The 21,353-nt window shown below is 40.5% G+C and overlaps 1 protein-coding gene across 3 annotated transcripts in view; it reads right to left on the bottom strand.

Moving 5' to 3' along the window:
* pde11al (phosphodiesterase 11a, like) overlaps positions 1 to 21,353 on the bottom strand; it is a 256,526-nt gene that overhangs the window by 112,809 nt on the left and 122,364 nt on the right. For all 3 annotated transcript variants that reach the window (XM_073024412.1, XM_073024414.1, XM_073024415.1), the window contains 2 exons: positions 20,156 to 20,223; positions 14,926 to 15,018 (listed from right to left, as the gene is read on the bottom strand). In XM_073024412.1, the coding sequence (XP_072880513.1) occupies positions 14,926 to 15,018; positions 20,156 to 20,223 (161 nt within the window). The remainder of the gene's footprint in view (positions 1 to 14,925; positions 15,019 to 20,155; positions 20,224 to 21,353) is intronic.

Raw genomic sequence — 21,353 nt, 5'->3', positions numbered from 1 at the left:
CAAAGATCTTCTTCCAAAGTTGTGGCAGGAGCCTGGTAGAAACCAGAAACATTTAATGCCAACATACTGAAATAATCAAACAACTTGTTCAGTATGTAGAAAAGTCTACTGGGGTTTATGGTTTCTTCAAAGGCATTGTCTTGCATACACAGCATGATATTTAAAACTAGGCCAAGTCTCCGACTAGAGAATAACCACCTATCTCCAGACCTATAGCAAGTGCAGTGCAGCAATCTAACAAATTTCACATCATTCCTGTCAACAGAAAAAAAATTAATATCCCCTCATTTCTTGTGTATCCATTTGGAGAACAAAGCTGTACTCCTTTCCCTACCACCCTAACATGGTTCAGCGTGATGGTTTCAGAAGCAGAGGCATGTGGCACAGAATTAGTTTCTGAAACTCCCACTTTCCTCTCACCTTTTACATCATCTCTCTCACAGATTCACAGAAACAGAGGATTAGCAATAGACCACTGAGCTCCTTTGGTCTTTGGCAAGGTTCACTAAAGTGATGGGTGGTATGTAACCTGACTCCCTTTTCCCCAACTTTCTCCCTTACTTCTGAATATATTTGCAGTTAACAAAAAAAAGTCACTCAAACTTAAACTTCAAATGGACAATCAATTGTTTACCAATACTAATTTAACCTGTACATCACTTCATTTTGTATATTTCTTAACTCCATTGGGCCTGTTTGTAATTCTAATTCTAACCATACCAATCAGCAGTAAAAAATATTTTTTCTCCATCAACCGTATCAGTAACCATTAATGCCTTCCAACGTTTGATATTGAAATCTTCTAAATTTCAGGGAGTCTGAGCTCAGTTTGAAAAATCTCAGCAAGTAATTTAACTCTTCTATTCAAAGTTCAAAGTAAATTTATTATCAAAGTACGTATATGTCACAATATACTACTGTGAGATACACTTTTTTTTGCAGATTCAATTTCAATGAGATTCATTTTCTTTTTTTTTGCAATTTATTTTTTATTGAAGTTCATCATCAAACAAACATTTCCACAAGATGTATTTCAGATACTATACATATATATCATATAGTCATATTTGCCACAAATCTCGACTTAATATTTCAATGTAACATTCTGGTAAATCTACAATGCACTTCCTTTATGGGCAGTAAATATTTCCCAAGTTGTGCTTTTTAGAAATAAAGACACTATCAGGTACTATCACAAGAGTTATGTATTATGTTAAACCTACACTCACCTACTTACTGCCTATTATGCCACTGGTGTTCAGGGCAGCAATGAAGGGCATCCTTCATCATGTCGGTAGCTTCCTCTCGGTTTTCACTACTGTCAGACATGCAAGTTCCGGGTGGAGACTCAGGAATACCGTCACACTCAGATGCAGGGATTCTTCATTGCTGTTTCCGTTTTACCAGTCAGCGTTGTTATCCCTGAGTTAAACCCCCAAACCTGGAGGGCTGCCGGACCACTCTTAGTCTGGCCTCTACCCTTTGACCTGTTTGGCCTGGGTGACCCTACCAAGAGCCAAGGCTAAAGCCCTGACCCCAGCCAACATAGCTCATTGAGGCACACAAGCCTCCAAACCCTACGACAAGGTTGTGGTCCTCTTGGAGGACGGCACTAACCGGGTCCATGTCAAGCATTAACATGACACATCAGTCTTTAACATGCCACTCCCCTTAAATACAAAGGCCTTCATCCCTTTAGCCAAGCGGATACTAAAGAGAGAGTTCAGAGGAGGTTTACAAGGATGTTACCTGGATTGGGGAGCATGCCTTATGAGAATAAGTTGAATGAACTTGGCCGTTTCTCCTTGGAGCGATGGAGGATGAGAGGTGACCTGATAGAGGTGTATAAGATAATGAGAGGCATTGATCATGCAGATAGCCAGGTGCTTTTTCCCAGGGCTGAAATGGCTAACACGAGGGGGCATAGTTTAAGGTGCTTGGAAGTAGGTTCAAGGGGGACGTCAGAGGTAAGTTTTTCACACAGAGAGTGGTGGGTACAAAGAATGCACTGCCAGCAAAGGTGGTAGAGGCGGATACGATAGGGTCTTTTTAGATAGGTACATGGAGTTTAGAAAAATAGAGGGCTATGTGGTAGGGAAATTCTAGGCAGTTTGTAGAGTATATTACATGGTCGGCACAACATTTTCCCAATTTCCCTCGGGATCAATAAAGTATGTCTGTCTATCTGTCTGTCTGTCTGTCATTGTGGGCCAAATGGCCTGTAATGTGCTGTAGATTTTTTATGTTTTTATGTTTCTATTTGATAAATTTAATGAAGAACATGAAAACTTCCAAATGGATCACAACCTCGTTGTTGGGTTTGGAGGCTTGCGTTCCTCAATGACCCAGAGAGCTATGTTGGCTGGAGTCACGGCTTTAGCCTTGGCTCTTGGTAGGGTCGCCCATGCTGAACAGGTCAAAGGGTAGAGGCCAGACTAAAAGTAGATCACCAGTCCTCCAGGTTCGGGGGTTCAGCTCAGGGCTAACAACCCTGAATGGCAAAAACAAAATTGTTACAGAAACAGCAATGAGGAAATCTCCTACACCTGAGAGTGATGGTATTCACAGAGACTCCACCCAGGGCTTGCGTGACTGACAATGGTGAAAACCGAGAGAAGGCTACTGACACGATGAAGGAGGTCTAGAATGCCACCAGAGATGGAGGACCTTCATTGTTGCCCTAAATGCCAGCAGAATAACAAGCAGTAAGTACATGGAAAGATCCTAATCATTTCTAATTTACTACCATTTAGAAAGCACACTAATACACGAGGGGTGATTGATAAGTTTGTGGCCTAGGGTAGAAGGAGTCAATTTTAGAAAACCGAGCACATTTATTCATCCTACATTTACACACTTAGTCCAGCGGTCGTGGAGCATACGGATCCCATCTTTGTAGAAGTCAGCATCTTGGACCTCCAGAAGTGGCCCACAGCATGGGGTGATTGATAAATTTGTGGCCCAAGGCAGAAGGAGATGAGTTATTAACTTCAAACTTTCCGCATTTTCACTCAAAGAGTTGAACTGCACATGCATGTAACGAGAGCTGTATAACTCATCTCCTCCTACCGTAGGCCACAAACTTATCAGTCACCCCTGCTGTGGACCACCTGGAGGTCCAAGATGCTCTCATTACATGCACGTGCAGCTCAACTCTTTGAGTGATAATGCAGAAAGTTTGAAGTTAATAACTCATCTCCTACCTTAGGCCATTAACTTATCAATCACCCCTCGTATTCTTTTAAGATCCATTAAGGAGAGTCCATGCAGTGAAATAATATTGCAGAATTTTAGCTGTTTATGTTGTCTCCTAATTTATCCTTCATTCCAATCACCAATTTTAGGAGCACCTTAGTGGATTAAGACCTGTTTGATATCCAGGACCTGTATAGTAGATGTACATGGACTCACTTAAGTGCCTTAAGGAACATCCCACAGAGATGACCAGTCTATCCTTGCACTGCATTGTTAGATCAATTCACTCATATTTGAACTGGATTCTTCATTTTTTTATATATATAATTCTGAAGGGATTATTTGGAAGTCCAGCAAATATATTTGAAGCTTTCAGTTTCTTTCTTCAACTGATGGTTTTGTGGATACTGCATGTGTGACCAGCTCAGCAAAGCCCTGTGAGGGCCCACTGACTCTCCGCCATTTTACCTACGATCAGCGTCTGCTTGTGCTCACTGACGGGCTCCTAGCTGAAAGCCCATTATCTACCGATTATGCCCACTGAGGTTTGAGCTTCTGAGCTGCTGTACGTCTTGCATGTGTTCTGCAAAGGAGCTCTTGCAGAAATAATCAGCTCCTACAGAATACATTGCCCGTGGTCCACTCACTACTTTGTACATATGAAGCTCCTGCCACAGGGAAGTTACATGAATCATTACTGGCAGCTTATGAAGCACTTTTTCATTAGGACAAAGGATCACGTTCGTCTCACTATAGAATGCAAGTCAACAAAGAGAAGTAATTTGCAAATTGCTGACACTACTCTCTGTCACAAGCCAACAGGGAAACCCCATCACCTCACTTTTAATGGCTAGGGTGCAAGCGGACTTGACAGTGAGCTGGAAAAGCACATATTTAGTGCTGTTATGTTTAGCAGGAAGACTCCAAGATGAATTTCTCAAGGCACAGTAGATTCCTGATGATGTTATTCATCAGGAGGAGTTTGTTCTTGGGTTTCCTCGGGTGTTCCAATTTCCACCCATGTTCCAACAAAAACCTAGAGTTAAGGTTGGTGAGTTGTGGGGGTATTATGTTGGCACCAAAAGTGTGGTGACACTTGCAAGCTGCCCAACACAATCTTAGCAGATATGATTTGACACAAACAGTGCATTTCACAGTGTTTCGACATAAATGTGACAAATAAAGCTAATCTTAAATCTCAAATTTAAAAAAATCTTATCAGTGCAGATCCAGGCATGAGTTGCACACACATGAATAATCTGGATTACCAGTTATAGAGACTGCCCTTATGCAATTAATATAATGAAGAGGTAATATAGAATGTCAGCATTATAGAAAATAAATCTTCTTGCAACATTCTTCTCAGTGAGTGTCTTCTGGGTCCACTTCAGTGAACTGTGATATTTGTATCAAATGCACTTCAACTGATAGACACACATTTGCAAAGTCATGTGCAAAAAGTTTTGATGGTCACTATATTCAGATTTGCCTCCATTGATGCGCTTGTAGCCACAAGACCATAAGATATCGAAGCAGAATCAGGCCATTTGGCCCATCAAGTCTGCTCTGTCATTCAATTATGGCTGATTTACTATCCCTCTCAACCCCATTTTCCTGTCTTATCCCTGTGACCTTTGATGACCTTACTAATCAAGAACCTACCAACCTTCGCTTTAAATATACCCAATGACTTAGCCTACACGGCTGTCCAGTTCCCAGCTTCACCACCCTGGCTAAAAAATTCCTCCTCATCTCTGTTCTAAAGGAATGTCCTTGTATTCTGAGTCTGTGTCTTCTGGTCCTAGGTCCCCCACTTTAAGAAACACACTGTCCACTCTAACCTTACCTTCCTCGTGTTCTTTAATCTCTTATCTAGCAGTACTGCACTGAAGTCAAATTAAACATTTCTGGCCAGTACCACTACTTCTCATGCCTCTCACCTTACCTCCTAACATTGACCATAAGGCAAAGGAGCAGAATTAAGTCATTTGGCCCATCGAGTCTGTTCCAACATTCAAACAAGGCTGAATTATTTTCCCTCTCAATCATATTCTTCTCCCTGTAAATTTACTAATCAAGAACCTATCAACCTCACTTCAAACATACCTAATAACTTGTCCTCCTGTCTTCTCCCTGCACCCTGTGATGCCCTTTCTGTATCCTATATCCAAGTCCAAAAGGGTTCAACTTCAAAGACAAGGAGGACACATAGGCTCTGAGGGAGTACACTGACAATGTCTACAAAGGTTTCATTCATTGGATGGCTGACTTTCTCAGCAAAAATCAGAGTTTGGCTGGACTGAGCAAGCAGTGATGACAGATAAAGATAAGCTTAATTTGCCATCGAAACACACAGTGAAATGTGTCATTACGAGAGGCGTTCAGGAGGTAGAAACTGTTATGTCTTTGGGGCCAGCTTGTCCACCTGCTCTAGGTGAGCAGGTAGAATTTTGCATCACACCAAAGCAGAAAAGTTTATGGTCCAACACTATTCAGATATAATGCCAAACCCTTAAATCTATCATACACTTTTCTGTATTAAGAACTTTAAAACAGTCTAATATCTACTTACAGGCACCTAATAATGGAGTAGCATATCTTCAACACTTCAGATTCAACTGAATATAGGTTCGCCTTCTGTGTGAATTGCTCAGTAAAACGTTACCTGAGCAGTGTCGTTCCTTCAGTGTTGGACCAATGACTGAAGGATTTTTTTTTCCCCTGAATACAACCATTTAATCTTCAGGGAACACAGATTATGGTAAGGGGTAGAGGGTTAATAATAGTCACAATCCTATTATCATTTCAAATGGCAACATAAATTGCTTCATTTTGTCAGCACATTTAACTGTCAGATATGGTACAGCTTTACAGGATTCAAATCCATGTGATTTTTAGGGACCTTGCTATGCAAGATTTTTATATTGTCAAATGGCCTAGTTGTATTTTTCCATATCCATTGCGCAGATTTTATCTTACACAAAATTGTATTAAACTTACTACCCACTCAAGAGGGAATACTTGCTTTGACATAGCTACAGTGAGCAAGGGAGGTTTCATCTTCCCAATCAAGACAGTGTCCAGAAACCTAACCATGTCACAGGTTGTTCTTAAGTGCTAGGCAACTGAATTCTTAATAAACTTCACGCTAACTGTCCCTGCACAACATCTGTTAATTGGTCTTTCTTGCTCTCCTTGTTCTGTTGTTATTTATTCTGTTTACATGTTCACATTTATTTAAGTTTGAGTATTGATGTTGGTGCTAATTGTTGCTTTCTCATGCTTGTGTCCACTATTGTCCCTGTTGTCTGCTATGGTTTTGTCCTCTGTTTTATGATTGACACCCAACCACAATCAATTCTGGTGTGTTTCACATGCTGGCAATAAAGTATTTCTGATTCTGAAATGCAATTACAACCAAATAACACAAAGCACAAAATAAAACCTCTGTTTGAGTATTTCCATGCAAACGATATGGTAATATGTGTTGCATTCAAAGCATGCATGGCTCACAGCAGTGCACATACACTGAATGGCAACTTCGTTAGGTCCACCTGATCGCCTGCTTGTTATTGCAAATATTTAATCAGCCAATCATGTGGCAGCAACTCAATGCATAAAAGCATGCAGATGTGGTCAAGCAGTTCAGTTGATGTTTAGACCAAACATCAGAATGGAGAAAAAATGTGATCTAAGTGACTAAGTGATTTAAGACAAGGTTGGGTAGATTTTTGCATTGTGGGGAATTTAAAGGTTATGGGGAAAAGGCAGGTAGGTGGAGATGAGTCCATGGCCAGATCAGCCATAATCTTATTGAATGGCGGAGCAGGTTCGACACGCCAGATGGCCTATGCCTGCTCTTATTTCTTATGTTGACCATGAAATGATTGTTGGCGCCAGACAGGGTGGTTTGAGTATCTCAGAAACTGCCCATCTCCTGGGATTTTCACACAAAACAGTTTCCAAACAAAAAAAAAAACAGTGAGAGGCAGTTCTTTGGGTAAAAATACCTTGTAAATGAGGGAAGTCAGAAAAGCATAGCCCGACTGCTTCAAGCTGACAGGAAGGCTACAGTAACTCAGATAACCATGTGTCACAACAGTGGTGTCCAGAAGAATGCACAATATGTTGAACCTTGACGTGGATGGACTACAAAAGACCATACTACGTTGCACTCCTGCACCTAATAAAGCGGCCACTGAGTGGCCTAATGTGCAATTGATTCTTCCTGTCATTAAAAAAAAAATTTGATTCCTCCTTGGTAAAAAGTGTAACATAAAATGGAAGTTTGTAAGACAAAATGTTGCTCGTCTGCGATGTGGAGATGTTTTGAGGAAGTACAAGGGAGCTGGTCCAGAGACAAGTTTCGAGAACTTAGTTTGAATTCCAGTCTGCAGCTCTGGTAAAAAACATGTGTGTTTGGGAAGGTATTAGAGTAAGGGGCCTGGAACGGTATAAAAAGGACCATTTTCTTTGTGCGAGTGGCAATCTTCTCTTAAGCTGAGCTGCGACTAGTGCAGAGAACTGGAGATATTGACAGTGCAACCAAGAGAGGGAAAGAGAGACTGGAAAAGCTGTCGGACACTTGTGGTTAATGAGGCTAGTCTACCGGGCACATCAATGCGATGTGTTCAGGGAACAATCACCGTACCACTAACAGAATCTAGAGGAAGCTCTGCTTCAGGAAGGCAGTATCTATCATCGAGGATCACCACCATCCAGGTCACGCTCTCTCCTTGTCGTACTGTCACACAGGATGTCCCGCATCACCAAGTTCAAGAACAACTACTCTCCTACAATTGTGAGGTCTTCAAACAGGCCTGCACTTGGCTCATCAGTAGTAAGGAAGGTAAATGCATTCATTTCAAGAGGACTAAAACATAAAAACAAGGATGCAATGCTGAGGCTTTATAAGCCATTGCTCAGACCACATTTGGAGTACTGTGCGGAGTTCTGGGCCCCATATCTAAGAAAAGATATGCTGGCATTGGAAGGGGATCCAGAGGCGATTTACAAGAATGATCGCAGGAATGAAAAGGTTGATATAGGAGAAATGTTTCATCACTCTGGGCTTGTACTCACTGGAGTTTCAAAGAACAAGGGGGATTTCACTGAAGCTTACTGATTAATGAAAGACCTAGATAGAGTAGATATAGGAGAGTATGTTTCCAATCGTGGGAGAGTCTAGGACCAGAGGGCACAGATACAGAACAGAAGGATGTAATTTAAAACAAAGGAATTTCTTTAGCCATTGGCTGGTGAATCTGTGAAATTCATTGTCCCAGAGCACATTCTACACAGTCAAGAAAGTTCACCAACATCTCTACTTTCTGAAGAGGCTAAAAAGAGCTGATCTTTGCACATCCATGCCATGATTTTCTACAGATGGTCAAGCCACATCACTGCTTGCTATGGAAACTACACTGTGGCAGACATGAAGGCTCGACAATGGGCAGACGAAACTGCCCAACACAGCAGAGGCATCAGCCTACGCACCCATCAAGGTCATATAATGCAGAAAGGTGTCAGAAAAGGGCCAGTAACATCATGAAGGATCCCACGCACCCTGCTCATGGACTGTCTGTCCCACTTCCATCATGGTGGAGGCTATATAAAATCCACACCAGGACCACCAGACTCAAAAACAGTTCCTCTCCCCAAGCAGTAAGGCTGATCAACACCTCCATCCACTAACTCCACCACCACTTTATTTCTCATCAGTCACCTTATGTATAGCCTAGTGTCACTATATAGACACACAAGCAATCTGTGTATATAACCTATCTTATGTATTTATATTTATTCTGTATTTTATTACTAATGTATACTTCATCTTTTGTGATATTTGTTCGTGCTGTATCAGATCTGGAGTAACAAAGATTTTGTTTCTCTTTACACTTGTATACAGAAAATGACATTAAACAATCACAATTCTTGAGATATTTGTGAGAGCCAAGTCATTGGGTATATTTAAAGTAGAGTTTGATAGGTTCATGATGAGTAAGGGTGTCAAAGGTTACAGGCAGAAGGCACGAGAACGGGGTGGAGAGGGGTGATAAATAAGCCGAGATGGAATAGTGGAGCAGACTCAGTGGGCCAAATGGCCTAATTCTACTCTAATATCTTATGGTCTTGTGCAGAGTCTTAGATTTTTATTGTACCTGTACGTCATCCTACCTGTTACATGAGAATAAACTCAACTGAACCTGACTTGGAGCAAGTTTGAGGGCAGCTCAGGCAACTTCCTGCATCCTTTGATGTGATTTAATTTAATTGCTGCAATTAATCTGAAAAGCCGTAATTAAAGTCAAAGCTCTTTAATCATAGAATACAATAAATACCTACAACCCTGCCATCATTCTTATTAAGACTATAAAATATAAGAGCTAATTAGGCTATTCAGCCCATCAAGTCTGCTCCGCCAATCCTTTATTTATCCTTTATCCTCCACCTTTATTTTCTTGAACCTCATTCTCCCTGTAACCCTTCACCAATAAGAACCTGTCAATCACTGCCTTAAATTACACCCAGTGAATTGGACTCTGCATTCCTCTATCACCTGGAAACTTACTAACCCACCCATTTACATTTTCATCCTGGTCATTTATAAACATCATCAACAGCAGAGCTCCCAGTACAGATCACCACGAATCAGAAACCTCCACCTAAAATAAGTCTCTTCGACCACCACACTCAGTATTCTATGGTCAAGCCAGTTCATAATTCAAATGGCTAATTCACCATGGATCCCAGGTATCTTAATCTTCTGGATGAGCCTCCCATGAGGGACCTTTTTAAAATCCCTATAGACAACACCCACAGACCTACCTTAATCAATCACCCTCATCACCTCATCAAAAAACATATTCAAATCAGTAAAACATGACTTGCCCCACACAAAGTCATGCTGACGCTCACTAGTCAGGCCATGGTTTTCCAAATGCTCATAAATCCTATCCCTAAGAGTTCTCTCCAGTGATTTCCCTACTACTGACGTGAGACTCATTGAACTATAGTTTTCAGGATTATCCATGGTTCCCTTCAAATAAAGGAACAAAATCAGTTACTCACCCTGAGAAAAAGCCTCTGACTATCCACATGATCATTGACATCCAAGGTTCTCTACCTTGGCATCCTTGTCCTTCCTTCTGACTGGAACGTACCTGCCTGGACTCCGGGCACTTCACCTTTAAACACCCTCCACATGTTGATTGTGGAATTGCCCAAGCACAGCTATACCTAATTAATTTTCCCTAGTTCCTGCCTAATATTCTCACAACTTGCCCTGTTCCAATTTGATACTCTCCGCAATATCCATACTATCCTTGTCTATAGCCAGCTTAAAACAGAAGGAGTTCTAGCCACTGTTCCTTGACTGTTCACATCTGAAAGGTCGATCATCTAGCCAGACTCATTACCCAACACCAGATCTAGTACAGCCTCTCTTCATGTTGATTTTTTTTAAAAAAAACCCTCTTGGATGCACCCAACAAATTTTGCCCTATCTAAACCTCTGGCACTAAAAGGGTCCCAGTTTATATTAGGAACGTTGAATTCCCCATGACAACTCTATTGTTTATACAACTTTCCTTAATCTGCCTGGAGATCTGTTCATCAATGTCCCGGTGGTTATTGGGGAGGGGGCATACCATCAGAGTGATTGCACCCTTCCTATTTTTAAGTTCTACCCATATAGACTCATTTGCCACGATTTCTATTATGTCCCTTCTGAGAGCAGCTATCATATTGTCCCTGATTAGTAGTGCAATGCCCCCACCATCTGTTCTAAAACAGCAAAGCCCTGGGGCATTAAGCACCCATTCCTGTCTGTATCTCAACCAAGTCTCCGTAATGGCCACAACATCAAAGTTCCTGGCATTTTCACACACAACAGGTTCCAGAGCAGGGGTTCCCAACTTTTTTTATGCCATTAACTCAGGGGTTCCCAACTTTTTTTATGCCATTAACTCAGGGGTTCATGGACTCCACATTGGGAACCCCTGCTCTAGAGTTTACAGAGAATGGTGTGAAAAAAAAAGCATCCAGTGACCAGTAGTTCTGTGGGTGAAAACGTCTTGTTAATGAAAGAGTTCAGAGGAGAATGGCCTGACTGGTTCAAGCTGACAAAAAGGCAGCAATACCTCAAAAAAGCATGATTTACAATAGTGGTGTGCAAAAGAGCATCTCTGAATGCACAGCATGTCAAACCTTGAACTGGATGGGCTACAGCAGCAGAAGACCACGGACAGACACATCGGTCACTTTATTAGGTACAGGAAGTATGCAATAAAGTACCCACTAAGAGCCTGCTTTCTTTGGATCTACCTGCTCTACGTATATTAGATTGAGCTGCTTTTGAGACCCATATGTCTGCATTAGCTTTACATTAGTGAAGACTTATCGAGAAATGTTTCCATAGCAACCAACATCCACGGCGATATATCTGAGACCTCAGCTATCTGCACTCTGAGCAATGTCAAAATTCACTAACATCATGCATGCTACACTCTGCATCATTAAAAATAATAGCTTCCAACCTAGAGCGCTTGATTCTTTTGATAGCAGGAAGGCAAGGCTAAAGATTAATGAGGTCTATTACAAGAGCTTTAATAAAATTTACGAAACTTAGCTCACAAAAAAAATCAAAAAATATAAAAAATATTCTCATCATTTTTGATTCTGAAATCCGCAGGATGAAAGTCCTGCAGAGCGAGAAAGGATTTCTGTTAATAAGATTGGGAATCACTCATTTAAACTATGATAACTTCATAATTCAGTGCATTATGCCTAAACAATGGAGAGTACAATGGGATGAGGGAGGATTTGGCTAGTGTGGACTGGGAACACAGGCTATATGGTGGAATGGTTGAGGAACAGTGGAAAACTTACAAAGAAATTTTTCCCGGTGCTCATCAAATCTATATTCGAGTTAAAAGAAAGGACAGTAATGGTGGGGAGAGCAAGCTTTGGATAACTAAGGAAATAAAAGAAGGCATCAAACTAAAAGCTCGGGCATACAAAGTCACCAAGAGTAGTGGGAAACTGGAAGATTGGGAAAACTTTAAAAAGCAACAAAGAACCATTAAGCGAGCAATGAAGAAAGGGAAGCTAGATTGTGAAAATAAACTAGCACAAAACATAAAAATGGATAGTAAAAGTTTTTATAATTGTATAAATCAGAAAAGAATGACCAAAGTGAACGTAGGTCCCTTGAGGATGAGAAAGGGGAATTGATATTGGGTAATGAGGAAATGGCAGAGGCTTTGAATGACTATTTTGTGTCGGTCTTCATTGCGGAGGACACGTCTAACACGCCAAAGAAAGATGTTATAGATGCGATGGGAGGTGAGGACCTCAATACAATAGCTATCGCTAAAGAGGTAGTGCTGAGCAAACTTGTGGGCCTGAAGATAGTTAAGTCCCCTGGTCTTGATGGAATGCATCCCAGGAAACTGAAAGAAATTATAGAGGCTTTGGTGATAATTTACCAAAATTCTCTGGACTCTGGCAGGTCCCAGTGAATTGGAAGATGGTGAATGTCACGCCACTATTCAAAAAAGGATGTAGGCAAAAGGCAGGTAACTATAGGTCTGTTAGTTTAACATCTGTACTTGGGAAAATGCTTGAAGCCATCATTAAAGAAGAAATAGTGAAGCATCTGGAAAGAAACGGATCCATCAGGCAGATGCAGCATGGATTCAGCAAAGGAAGGTCCTGTTTGGCAAACTTACTGGAGCTCTTTGAAAATATAACGAGCGCAGTGGATAGAGGGGAACAGATGAGCATTATTTACTTGGATTTTCAGAATGCGTTCAATGAGGTGCCACATAAAAGACTTATCCATAAGATAAGGATGCATAGAGTTGGGGGTGATGTATTAGCATGGATAGAGGATTGGTTAACTAATAGATAGCAATCTGATGTGAATGGTGTGCCACAGGGGTTGGTGTTGGGCCCACAATTGTTCACAATATAAAATTAATGATCTGGTAGTGGGGACCAAGTATCTAAGTTTGCTGATGATACTAAATTCAGTGGAAAAACAAATTGTTCAAAAGAGACAGAGAGTCTGCAGAAAAATATAGATAGGTTAAGTGAGTGGGCAAGGGTCTGGCAGATGGAGTACAGTGTTGGTAAATGCGAGATCATCCACTTTGGAAAGAAAAATGAAAAGATCAGATTGTTATTTAAATGGTGAAAAATTGCAGCATGCTGCTGTGCAGAGGGACTTGGGAGTGCTTGTGCATGAATCACGGAAGTTTGGTTTGCAGATGCAGCAGGCTATTAAGAAGGCAAATGGGATGTTGGCCTTCATTGCTAGAGGGATTGAAGTTAAGAGCAGGGAGGTTACGCTGCAACTATGCAGGGTACTGGTGAGGCTGCACCTGGAGTACTGCGTGCAGTTCTGGTCTCCATATTTGAGGAGGAATGTATTGGATTTGGAGGCAGTACAGAGGAGGTTCACCAGGTTGATTCCAGAAATGAGGGGGTTAGACTATGAGGAGAGATTGAGTTGCCTGGGACCGTACTTGCTGGAATTCAGAAGAATAAGAGGAGATCTTACAGAAACATATAAAATTATGAAAGGAATAGATAAGATAGAGGCAGGAAAGTTGTTTCCACTGGTAGGTGAGACCAGAACTAGGGGACACAGCCTCAAGATTCGGGGGAGAAGAGTTAGGACAGAGATGAGGAAGAACTGCTTTTCCCAGAGAGTGGTGAATCTGTGGAATTCTCTGCCCAATGAAGCAGTGGAGGCTACCTCAGTAAACATATTTAAGACAAGGTTGGATAGATTCTTGCATAATAAGGGAATGAAGGGTTATGGGGAAAAGGCAGGTAGGTGGAGATGAGTCCATGGCTGGATCAGCCATGATCTTATTGAATGGCAGAGCAGGCTCGACAGGCCAGATGGCGGACTCCTGCTCCTATTTCTTAATGTTCATACTACACCCATCAATATTGTTGATGTTGCTCAAATGTTCAAATGACTAGTGCTCACAAATTTGTTCAAAGACTGAGCAAAAGACTCTATATGGCCTCTACTACAAGGAGTGCTGCCACAGGAAAGCAGCATCCACCATCAGAGACCCCCACCATCCCAACAGCTGCAGTGCGAAGACCCCCTCTTTTTGCTGCTGCCATTGAGGAAAAAGTAGGGCCCACATCACCAGATTCAGGAACAATTATTACCCGTCCACCATCGGGCTCCTGAACCTGTGCGGATAACTTCACTCATCTCAGCACAGAACTGATCACTGACCACAACCCAAGTGCTCTACAACTCATCTTCTCAGCATTATTTATTTATTTATTTTGCATTCGCACAACTTGTCTTTCTTTGCATACAGTTTTTCACTGACCCTATTGTATTTCTTTGTTCTACTGGGCAACGCCTGCAAGATAACAAATCTCACGGTATTATATGGTGACATGTACGTACTCAGATAATAAGTTGGATTTGAAGTTTTGAACTTTGAATGTGAGTGACAAGATAAAGTGAATTTGGGGTGTTCAGTAAATAACAGGCAATGCTCAGGAACTATCAAAGAATTAGTCTCTAAAACGATAAGATAAGGGGGAGAAACACAGTTCCTTCTCCCTTACTATCCAACTAAGGTTCACAAAATGCATCTATACTGGATTAAGAATTATAACCTTTAATTAACCATTGTTCACTGCTTTCTACAACAGTTTAAAACATAATTTTTTTTAAAAAAGCATACTGACATCAAGAGCCACCGATTGCTTTGCCCAGGATTTCTTCACTTCGTTGTACATTATTGTGTTGTTGATGCCAAGGCCGCAGAAAATGACGAAGGCCTAGAGTAAACACAGGAAAATACATCAGGACCTTGACTAGAAATCATGGACAAAGTTACAGTTGCAATTATGTGTGCAACTATCAGTCAATAGATAACAGCAGTCTGTTAGGCAGTAATTGGTTATTGGCAAATGACGATTTAAATACAGTACTGTACAAAAATCTTAGGCACATATATAGTGTCTAAGACTTTTGCACAGCACTGTAGTAATTTTATGTATTGCACTGGACTGCTGAAAAAAAAGTTTCATGGACACGTGAGTGATGATAAACCTGATTCAGATATGGGTTTCTATTGTGGACTGAGAGTGGGAAGGGGGCAGGGAGAGGGGAATCATGGTTGGAAAAAGGGGAAGGGAGAGGTAGGGGCATGGGGAAGCGCCAGAGAGACATTCTGAAATGATCAATAAATCAATTAGTTGAATCAAACGACCTTGCCTGGTGTCTCAGGGCTGGGTATGTCTGCCACCCCCGTCTCCGCACTCCTTCTTTACCACCTGTCCCACACCCCTCCCACAGCACTCCACCCTCACCATTCCCAACATCCTTCGCTCCAGCCAGATTTACAAACTCGCTCTCTACTGCACATGGACAAATATATTACTGTGCAAAAGTCTTAGGCACTCTAGCTATATATATGTGTGCCTAAGACTTTGGCTCAATGCTGTATATGTCAAAAATATTGAAGTAAAACATTTTCTCTGGTAATATAATGAATCCCTGATGCGTTTATTTCAGAACAAATTCTGACTGAAGAAATCAGATTACTGGGACAGATTTGGAGCTCAAAATCCAGAGATGTAACATGTTCCATTCCTCTGATACACAGTAACACACAGTCCGTCTGGATCCTGTCAGATTACTGATGATAAACTGGTATTATCTGCAACTATTGCTGATTGTGAAAATATCTGAACAAATTATACATCTAAGACATTGCAACAGACAGAATGTGCTTTTAAAAATATTAACACAGGAGATTCTGCAGATGATAGAAATCTTGAGCAACACACACAAAATGCTGGAGAGACTCAGTAAGTCAGCCAGCATCTATGGAGAGGAATAGAGTCAACATTCAAATCCTGATGAAGGGTCTCAGCCTGAAATGTTGACTGTTAATTCCCCTCCATTGATGCTCTCTGACTTGTTGAGCTCCTCCATTATTTTATGTGTGGTGTATTTTAATATGCTTGGTTTGGGAAGAATATATCCACACAGGTCATTGGACAAATTGGGTGTAAGTAGATAACAATTTATTCCTTTCACTTCATCAATAATCTGATAGATCTGAATTGTTTGTACTTTGTTCTGTACCAGAGGAATGGTACATGTGACCTAAGTGACTTTGATTGTGAAATGATTGTTGGTGCCAGACTGGGTGGTTTGAGTATTTCTGAAACTGCTGATCTCCTGGCATTTCCACACACAACGGTCTCTAGAGTTAGAGGGAAAAACAAAAACAAAACCAAACATCCATTGAGGGGCAGTTCTGTGGCATAACAGCCTTGTTAATGAGAGAGGTCAGAGGAAAACGGCCAGACTGATTCAAGCTGACAGGAAGACGATGGTAACTCAAATAATCACGTTACAACAGTGGTGTGCAGAAAGGCATCACTGAATGCACAACACATTTAAGTGAATAGACCATGGCAGCAAAAGACCACACTGGTTTCCACTCCTGTACCGAAGTGGCCACTGAGTGTATCTGGATGGTATGTGATCAGGAGGGATACTTGTAAATTCTGTGAATTTTGGGATGAAAGAATTCCTGTGGAACTTTGGGATGAAAGAATTCATGTAGAAATAAACGAATAAAGAAAGGTGTTCCTACAAAATCACCAAGTTTGCTGGGAGTAGGGGCTAGCAGGGGAACTGACAGCTATCAAAAATTCCACTGATAACAATAAACCTGTGAAATAGTCAGTTTCAAGTGGAGTGACACTTACCAAAGGAAACCAAGAAGCTTCTGGAAAATACAGAAGCAACCTCACCGTAGTTGCTGGAGAATTCCCTGAACAATTACATGTGCAGGTATATATGTGGGTGATTATTATATAAATATACAAGCAAGCACAGGGAAGTTGAACTACAAAGAGAATACAAAAAAAGTAATAATGCTGCACCCTCATGTTTCTTCCAGCGGGAGTATCTAGGAATTGTAGGGTTAGTTTCAGAATAAGGGGGCACCCATCAGAGTTGGAGGTGAGGTGGAACTTTTGGAATTCTCTGTCCCAGAGAGCTGTATAGATGGATGGGGATGAGTAACAGCAGAGACTGAAGTAGAAATAAAGTAGAAATCTGAAAAACAAGGAAGTTAAGGGATATGGGAGGAAAGCAGCAAGCTTGGATCAGTCATTTCTTAATGAATGACAGATCAGCTTGAGCAGCGACTCGACCATTCTTGGTCACATTTCTTATGCTCCTCATGTGTGAATTATGGGCAAAAAAAAGTAAAGTAATGGCACAGATGGAAGAAATTTGATTTAATAGCATTAGGAAAAAAATTGGTTGAAGACTGACCAAATGTTGAAACTATTCCAGATATGCTAAGTGGAAAATGGATACCGTAACTCCAGTTAGAAAAAATGAATGGCGTATAGAATATAAAAATAGGAAATCCTAGAAAATTTGTAATAATGAGCAGTAAAGTTGCTGGAAGGTACTAAACGGGGCAGCATGGTAGCATTGTGGTTAGCACAATGCTTTACAGTACCAGCGACCCAGGTTCACTTCCTATAGGAATTTGTATGCTAGAGAGGTGTGGTGGGAGGTTGGAGTTGACAGTTGGTGAAGAGTTATGTTGTAAAGTTAAAGACAAGGTGTGTTGTGGAGAAAGCCTCTATAGATCTGTAAATTTTGGTACAGACATAATTGTTTTCATTTGTCGATTTGTAAATACTTTTTTTTCACAGCTTTTGCTCTTCTTTTCCTACCTGGTACTTAATAAAACCCCTTGCACTAACGCGCTGTTGCGGTTTAGCATCTGTTTCATTTTTCAACTTGTGACCCTTGCTTACGCACTCCTGATAACAGGTGTGACAGAGGGTATTCAGATTTCCTCCCACAGTCTAAAGACGTACCAGTTGGTAGATTAATGGGGGATTGTAAATTGCCCCGTGATTAGACTAGGATCAAATCAGGGGTTGCTGGGCCGCACAGCTAGAAGGGCTGAAAGGGCCTATTCCACACTGTACCTCAACAAATAAATAAATAAAAATACTTCCTGCAAGTACGGCTGCACAGATTGTAAACTAGGAAATTAAAGATGCATGCATCAACGAGATAAAAAAAAAGGATCCCTTGAGATTTTAATCTTCTTAGTGCCTACACAAACTAACAGCCTGGAGAATCAGTTCATAAAATACAGCCAAGTACGTTTTTGGAACTAAGCAAGGAACAAGACATTTTGGATCGAGTGCTATGCAATGAATCAGGATTAGTTAATAATTGATTAATTGACTGCTCTTTAGAAAAGAAGCCCCTGTGAAATGTGGAAAAGCAGGTCATTCTGACAGATTCAGGGGCCAATGCGTATCAGGAAACCTGGGGGCAAATTAGATTGTTAAATATGGGTGACTATTGATGATTTTGAGCATGTGTATTATTATTACCATTAACAATATACTGTATGTAGATTTAGCTCTATGTGGGGAATAGGGGTGGGTTCAATTAAAGATCTTTCTATATTAAAAAAAGCTGAAAACATTAATTCTGCTGGTGCAATAACTGAGAAAACAACCCCAGATAAATAATGTTGCACGAATGATAAATAGTTGCAAGAGTTTTGATTTAAAAACTTTACTAATGTAGCTGTGCATGAATCACATATGGGAAAAGACCTCAGTTTGTGAAGCCTCTTTCTTATTCATGTCTCAGTGGAATTCTGCAGTGTCTGTACAAAACAAAATAACATATTAAGGGTGATCCCTCCTCAAAACAATGCGGCAAAATCATTTACCATTTCCAGGTAGAAAGCAAACAAGTTGGTTACACACAGTGCAATAGAAAACCTTTCTCCATTGATTCATCACTGGTGTTCTGCACCAATGAATAAAATAACATATTGCGTGCTCGTATAACATTGCCACTGACACCAAAATTAATTATAGCTCAGCTCTAAATCCAGTAACACTGATACAACCTGCACCTTAATGTAAAATAAATAAATAAATAGATATATGTGTGTGTGTATACACGCACATATATATATATCTATTTAGATTTCTAAATTGTACAGAGATAAGGATACCTATGGTAATGGTCATAACTTTTTTTTGTGCATTTTATGCAGTCCAGTGTAGGTCTGTAGTCTAGTGTAGCTTTCTCTTTTTTTTATTACGTAGTTCAGTCTAGTTTTTTTGTACTGTGTCATGTAACACCATGGTCCTGAAAAACGTTGTCTCATTTTTACTCTGCACTGTACCAGCAGTTATGGTCGAAATGACAATAATAGTTGACTTGACTTGACTTGACTTGACTTAAACTATTCAATTCATTTAATTATTCAATTATTTCTCATTAAGTCCGGCAGGAAAAACTGTTTCATCAACATCTCAGCACTAGTGACTGCTATCGTTGCATGGTTATTCACAAACCTCATAATGAGAACAAATGTACACCTTTACAATTAACCAATCATATTAGTGAGGGCGATTAGGACCAGAGGGCACAGCCTCAGAATAAAAGGATGTCCCTTTAGAACAGAAAGGAGGAGGAATTTCTTTCACCAAAGGCTAGTGAATCTGGTGGAATTTATTGCCACCGACAGCTGTGGAGACCATGTCACTGGCTATTTTTAATTCGGAGGTTGTCTGGATGTTGAAGAATACGGGAGAAGGCAGGAGAATGAGGTTGCGAGGGAAAATAACTCAGTCATGATGGAATGGCAGAACAGACTTAATGGGCTGAATGGCCTGATTCTACTCCCTTGTCTTATGGTCTTAATCAGTTCAGAGAGAGAGAAGCATTGAAGGGCACTTCGAAAATAATAATGAAACTTCAAAAAGCCTTCTGTAGCAATCAGGTATAAGCCAGGCTCACATCAAAATCTTGCTGTGCATCACAGGATACTGCAACATTCAACAGGCACAGTTGTAATTTGCCAATATTACAGTGAGGAAAAAGAAATCATCTCACCTCAAATAACCTCTGATCGGTATCATCAAACGTTTTCCTATCCAACCGGTTGAGTATCTGAGCAACTCCTGCAGCAAAAGGTTTATAATTTCAAGCATTTGAAGAATTTTTACTCTTTAATTTCCTTTTAGGACAAATAAATCTTATCACTACACTATAATGGATAGATACTGATGACATTAAGCCTGGTCCTTGTCATAAAATAAAAGAAATAATAAACAGAACAATCTAATCTGAATACTATAATACCAAATATTAAGCATAATCAACCATTTTTATAGACTCCATTAGATACTGTACTAATCAATCACTAATAAAATATTAATTTCTGCAGTTTAACTGGCAAATTCAGCCAGGATGATCCAATGAAATATTACAAAATTAAAAGTAAAATGCTGCAGATTCTGTAAGTATGAAATAGAGACAGAAACTGAGAGGAAAAAAAAGTCAGCGGGTCAGGCCGAATCAACGGAGGGGAAAACAGAGTTAATGTTTCCACCAAAACCAGATCTCTTCAGTTTCTTCCAGTCATGTGTAGAGCAGCTGCCATCCAGACAGAAAGCTTTCTATACCGCATCGATAAAAATTGGTAGTTGACGGAGCCAAGCCAAATTTCTGGCAGCATTGAAAGGCAATTTGTTTATTTATGTATTATTTACTTTTTGTTGCATTCATTTTAATTTTTTAATGACTCAATTTTACTGTTAAGTAAAAATAAAATATTTTGACTGTATTTTATTTTTAGGGTCCTAGGTGTCATTGAATTGCTTAAGGATATCGAGGGGTCTTAGAAACGTACAGTGGCGCTAAACACAGACTGTTTTAAGCCAGGAGGGGGTGAGGGGGTCCTCTTGGCTAGAATGTAGCCAGCTGCCTTTGTTACAGGAGCCACTAAGCTGTGCCAGAGCACACGGAAGAGAAAGACTGTGCTAGAGGAATGAAGAGCACGGCAGAGAGACAATTAGGTGTCATTACTGGAGCAATGAAAGATTTGCCCCATTTACCACAACTCATAAAATACAAATTTCCTATCTTTATGAAGCCAGAAGAATTTCAAGTAGAGGTTTCAATTTATTCATCGACACCAAGTCAAGTTTCAGCAGACATTACAAAATCTCCACCAACTAACTGGCACCGGCAATCAAGCTCTCATTCAAAAGACAGGAAGTTACTTATTGCTGGAAGCTGTTTGGCACCA

Source organism: Hemitrygon akajei, chromosome 20 (genome assembly GCF_048418815.1).
Source record: "Hemitrygon akajei chromosome 20, sHemAka1.3, whole genome shotgun sequence".
NCBI classification, from domain to species: domain Eukaryota; kingdom Metazoa; phylum Chordata; class Chondrichthyes; order Myliobatiformes; family Dasyatidae; genus Hemitrygon; species Hemitrygon akajei.
The sequence above is the reverse complement of the archived record's forward strand: the minus strand, read 5'-3'. Positions and strand labels throughout refer to the sequence as shown.